Source organism: Misgurnus anguillicaudatus, chromosome 6 (assembly GCF_027580225.2).
Source record: "Misgurnus anguillicaudatus chromosome 6, ASM2758022v2, whole genome shotgun sequence".
Classification (NCBI taxonomy): Eukaryota; Metazoa; Chordata; class Actinopteri; order Cypriniformes; family Cobitidae; genus Misgurnus; species Misgurnus anguillicaudatus.
The window spans coordinates 16,391,435-16,397,434 of NC_073342.2; the positions used below are offsets into that span (position 1 = coordinate 16,391,435).

General features: G+C 38.0%; 1 protein-coding gene across 1 annotated transcript in view; it reads right to left on the reverse strand.

The window, feature by feature from the left end:
* Positions 1 to 5,500, reverse strand: part of fa2h (fatty acid 2-hydroxylase) — a 30,468-nt gene extending 24,968 nt beyond the window's left edge. The window contains exon 1 of the mRNA XM_055192577.2: positions 5,091 to 5,500. Coding sequence (XP_055048552.1) covers positions 5,091 to 5,378 — 288 coding nt within the window. The 5' untranslated portion in view covers positions 5,379 to 5,500. The remainder of the gene's footprint in view (positions 1 to 5,090) is intronic.
* Between the last annotated feature and the right edge of the window lie 500 nt (positions 5,501 to 6,000).

Consider the following 6,000-nt stretch of genomic DNA (forward strand, 5'->3'; position numbering starts at 1 on the left):
GATTATGAAATCATGCAAGCCCCGCATATTTTGTGCGTGGAAATATGTAATTAATGCGGCGAAAGTGCGTCGTATTTGGAAAAAAATGCAGCCCCGCATAAATATGCAGACTTTGGCTGATTATGCAATATATCGAGCGCCCTCGAAAAAAGAAGTCAGCGGGCGCCACTGTTATTCACCATTATACCACAAGGCAGTTAATGCTTTATTCTGATTGGTTGAGAAATGAATCACAGGTATGCCTTAAAAAACACCAAAGAAATGTCTGGTAACCGTGGTACAAGCGGTTGCAGCTTGGATGTGTATTGTTTTCGAATAATTCAACGGTTCGTCGTCAATTATTGACTTACTTATTCTGTTTCAAACCCATGTGCCTTTCTTCCTTAAGATGAGAAACTTGAAATTCCTGCATTTTTTTTCAACACAATGAAAGTGAAAGTCAACCAGTCTGTCAATAGCTAACGCTTTGCATGAATTATTTTGTAAAAGAAAGAAATCTCATCTGGGTTTGGAATGGCATGAGAGTACGTAAATGATGATGGAAATAAATTTTTGGGTCTACATCGCCTTTAAAAGTCATGAATTATTGTTCAAGAGCCATGTTACAGTGCACAACATTTGTAAAAACGTTTTATACATAAGAAATAATTGATGAAGTTAAATTATTCGAAAATAATGCACACCCAAGGTTGTAAAACTGTACACCAAGAACTTCTTATCAAAAGATAGTAATCTAAGGATTTTTATTGGTCCAATACAAAGTGATACAGGTAGACAAAATGATGGGTTGTTTCAACCCATGGTATAGGGTCATATATGGACAAACCATTTGGACAAACCATTTAGATACATTACATAAAAAACTAACCATAATTCTTACAAAAATCTATAATTAATATAGATTTCACTGACTGTATGTGAACTTCTGGGCATGAGCAGCATATAGTGCGTTTTGTGTAACGCTAAGTGACATGCCATTAAGCACGTTCAGTGATGTCACTGAAGAAGCATGAATATGGACCATGTGAGAAAAAGCCTTTATCCTTTCACCCCTGTACAGAGTCACTGACACCTTGGTTTACAACAGTGATTTATGAGCTTACTAATATAGATGAAGTCAATCTATCTAGCAACAACATCGTCATCAATTTCTTCATTTATTTGACACATGACGCAGAACCTCATTGACATTTTACCTTTTTGTTGTGACATTGCACTAAAAAAAAAACTAAATAAAAAACGCATTGATTTTTATGCTACTTTACCTTAAAAGTTAAGTTAAACAGCTTCAACTGGTTTTTATAAGTTATGTCAACTATTCACAGGTCAAAACCTAAAATACTACGTTGAAGTTGTTTTAACTTCATGCTGCATTTTTTTACACTGCATAAATGTCAGTTATGTTGTCATACTCTCGAGATTTGCGCGAATAAAAGCTGTGCAGCTCTTGCACCAGGCCAACAAGTCAAGCTGGTTTTTCAAGTGATCAATAAGAAGCAAGAGACAGACGAACCCCAGTGCCTAAGGCCTGAGATTGTCCTTCCAACGTATTAGCTGTTAATACTACGAATATCTCCAAGTTCGAAAACTTCACAGCAGGTCTAGCGAGTTTGACGGTACTCTATGTTTAAATGTGTGACAAACATCTGAGTCATTCTTCTTAGTGTCTTAGTGGGAGCCATCGAGTTCTTAGGGAGAGGCTGGTTCAAAAAGCAATGAATAATAAAGGCTGATAAAAGATGATGGGAATGATTAAACGGCATTGAACCAAGCTGGTTTTGTAGGCTGAGCTTGTTTAGTAGGCCTTCTGTTTCAGTATAGACTCACAATGATTTTCAAGCAATGTTTTCTTTTCTTTAAGGGTGACAGCCAGGATTAATATACAGTAATCAACATATAAATAAAATCAAACATAAATAGGCATTATGCTACATACACACCAAACGCGGGGCATCGCGTTACTCGCTCTAGATTACTCGCGGGATTTAACTACGTGTCATGCGAATTTTTCACTCGAGTTGAATATTTTCAACTTGGGCAAAGATGCGTTTGAGGCGAATAGCGCATGTTTTTGCATGTAAGTGGACTGCGAAGTGGACTTCACAGGGTATTCCGCCATCTTAAGTGAGATTCCAATCCGAAGGGAACGAACATGTTCAGTTCGAAGGGCACTGCGCACGGCATAGGGAATCAGGGAACATTGATACATCACTTCACAGGAAGTGGAGAGCGATAATCACCCAACTGTCATTGTGCGCATCACGTGATCACCCGTCGGAACGGTCAGACCGCTATGCAATTATATGACAATCGTTTAAAAACACATAAATACACATAGTTAACCAAATGAAAGTTTACTTTCATATTTGCATGACAGTTACAGCAGGGCTTCAATTCTGTTAATAGTCAAGTAATAGCAGCAACAGTCAATTAAAGTGTATAATAAACATACGTTTTTCATTACATAGTACTCAATGTTTTTTACTGTATACTTTACATGTTTTAAATGTGATAGTAAATAAAAATTAAAATATGAATGTAGTCCTATATATATTTATGTTATATCAATCTGTGCGACCCCGTCGTTGACTTTCTTTGATGACGTTTGCAGGCCGTTCCAAATGAGCGGTTATTGTCAGTGAAGTCCACTTCAACTGATATACCGTGCTCAGGGAGTAGGGAGCAGTGAACACTCTGTAGGGACCCTGTCGAATGGAACGCACCTTGGGACTAGGATAAGCCCTGTCCGGGAAAGTGCCCCTAAACGTTTAGAAATCCCATCATATAAACCCCAACGTCGCTCTACAGAGAAAATTAGTAAAATTACTTAATTAGTTTCAATTTATGATTATATGCAAAGCATCGACCTAAAAGCTGTTATGCACAAGAATCATACTTGTGAATGGAAATACAAAAACTATTAAGGATTTTATTTCTGCAAAACCTTTTTTTAAGATGTCAAATACATTTTTTGTGTCCCTAGAGTACGTGAAGTTCTAGCTCAAAATCTCATATAGATAATTTATTATAACATGATAAAATTGCCACTTTGTAGGTGTGAGCAAATTTTTTTGGGGTGTGTCCTTTTAAATGCAAATGAGCAAAAATCTCTGCACTAGATGGCAGTGCCGTGGTTGAATAGTGCAGATTAAGGGGTGGAATTTCCCCTTCTGACATCACAAGGGGAGCCAAATTTCAATGAGCTATTTTTTCACATGCTTGCAGAGAATGGTTTACCAAAACTAAGTTACTGGGTTGATCTTTTTTACATTTTCTAGATTGATACAAGCATTGCAGACCCAAATGTAGCACTTAAACATGGAAAAAGTCAGATTTTCATGATACGTCCCCTTTAATGGATAGTTCACACAAAAATTAAAAATCTTCCAAACCTGTGTAATGTTTTTGTTCTGCTCAACACAAAGAAAGACATTTATAATCAAGCAGAAAACAGGAGCACCATTGACTACCATAGTAGAAAAGTTAAATACTATGGTGCTCAATAACTGGTGGATTACATTGTTCAGAATATCTTCCTTTATGTTCAGCAGAACAAAGATATTTATACAGGTTTGTAACAAACCTGTGAGTAAATGATGACAGAATTTTAATTTTTTGGGTGAACTATCCCCCAAAAATTATGCACCAGTTTGCTGACCAAACAACTAAAACCATCCCAAATCTAAAAGCCTTAAATGATTTTTAAAATAAAACCTACAGCACTTTTTATTACATGGGGGTTAAAATGTTCTTGTGAAACACTGTAAAGATTAACAGTGATGTAATATAAATCAGACGCATCACCTCATGCCAAAGCTTTGAGTTCAGTGGTCAAGGGCCGCCCAAATTCTCACACTATTAAACAGATCAGAGTATATTTACACTGCAATCATTGCTAAGCAAAGACTTCAAGATATCAAGAGGTCCCTTAAATGCTTAATAGGAAACCATCCTATTAGACTCAGCAACGAATATGGGCCAAAATTTGAAATGGGTAACAAATCCACACAAACAACTGTACCGTATTGGAACAAACATACTCAAAAGATTACAGAATCAAGAGTTAAGCAATCATTAATGACTTTGTTTTATCTGTTTGGCCAGACAAAAGCTGTACTATAACCGGCAGAGGAAAGTGGAACTAAACTGGCAATAAAAAGAAATAAAATATTATATACAGACGTGTATTGTAAGGCACTTACAAACAGTGTACAGCAACAGATTGATGAAAATTTCATGAATAATCATGAAACCCTTCATTTTCCTCAAGCAAAGGAGGTTGATTGGGTATATATATATATAGCCTCATTTTTTATACAATGCATGAATTAAATGGCAGATGACATGACAGCAAACACTACTGGGTGGAAAACTCATCATTAAAAATGGAAAGTGGTCATGAAAATCTCAAGATGATATTTCGTGAAACTTCATGAAACTTGTGTTGTGGGTCATGCCTGAGTGTCACTGCTTAGACAAGACAGACCGGTTTGACTGTCACACACACCTCTTACATTCAAAAATATCCACCCTTCAAGCTCAGATCAAGCATTACCTCAAAATATTAAATATTAGCAAAGTACCAATAAAATAATGTCAACACTTTACAGCGTTTTTAACGTTACAATATGTGCAACATAATAATAAAATGACAATTATATATAACGGTGAAACTGGAAGGTGAGATACTGGTCCTCCCCCACCTGTTCCTCAGGGAATGACAGATGAGAGGCAAACACAGACACGAGGCATGTTTATCTAATAAGAACCCTGAAATATATACCTACTGCCAAAATATTGCTGTTTTGAATCTAATCCGGGCGTCTGGGTCTCAAAATCCATCGCCACGAGCGCGTTAAAAAAAAAAGATTTAAAATGAACATTCGCGCCTTTCGAATTCAAAATCATTTTAATGTTGACCGTTATCTATGAACGTAAAATTTTAAGATTTACAGTTAAGTGAAACTTTTCTGTGTAGGCTACCACAGTTCCTGAACCGAAGCCTGACATCTTGCGATGTGACCTCGCATAGAGGTTAACTTCCTCATAAGTGACGGTTCGAGCGACTTTCTGCGTGTATTTCTACGTACCTCCATGTCTTCATCTGTGCAGTCTCTGTCGATTTCGCCGATGTAGTACTGCTCCAGCCATCTCCGGGCGTTTTCCGAGTGCCTGTGCGGTGGACCGTTTAGCTCCGGGCTGATGTCCTTGCCAGAGCGGCGGAGAATGAGCGCCTCTCCGCCCGGGTGCATCCGAAGGAAGCCCGTCACATCGTACACGCGCGTCCCTACCAGCACCCAGCACGAGTCCTTGGTGCAGTGCTTGGCTACCTCATTTGGCGAGAAAAAGCGAGGCGAAGGCGACATTTGACTTTTCATTCGGGGGGCATCCACGGTAAAACAGCGAAACGAGAAAGCAAGCAGGTGGGACCCCCACTGACTTTACCCTGTGCTTGTTGACTAGTGACTAAAACTACTGTCCTTCAACTTCGCGTCTGAGCTGAGTTCATAGCCAGCCCGCTCATTAGCTTATCGTGAATTATTCATGACGCAGGGGCTGTCGCTCTTTCTGAGCACCTGTTGCACCAACAAGTGGTTAAAGTTTTACAATATTATTAATACCGCGTGTATGTTTTTTGTGTTTACATTGCACGTAAAATCTGTCTGGTGTTTTATTTCATTAATATTTGTGTTAAAATTTAACTGTGTGTACACTGTGTAAACTTAAACTATATCGATACTTGCTGTGTACCCCCCACCCCCTTTGTGGGCGGTGGACATGACATAAACCTCTGGTTGTGTTTGCACATAGGGTGCGCCTCAAATTGGCTGTCAATAGAGATTCATGGAATTGTGAGACGTGAGTTTAGTCAATGAAAGTTTATTTATTTATTTTACTGTGTTAGTTTTATTGTTGTCTTTATTATAAGAATTATTATTAGTAGTAGTAGTATTAGACAGACTGATCTGGCGTTTAAATTGTTTTTACTAACATTAAAGT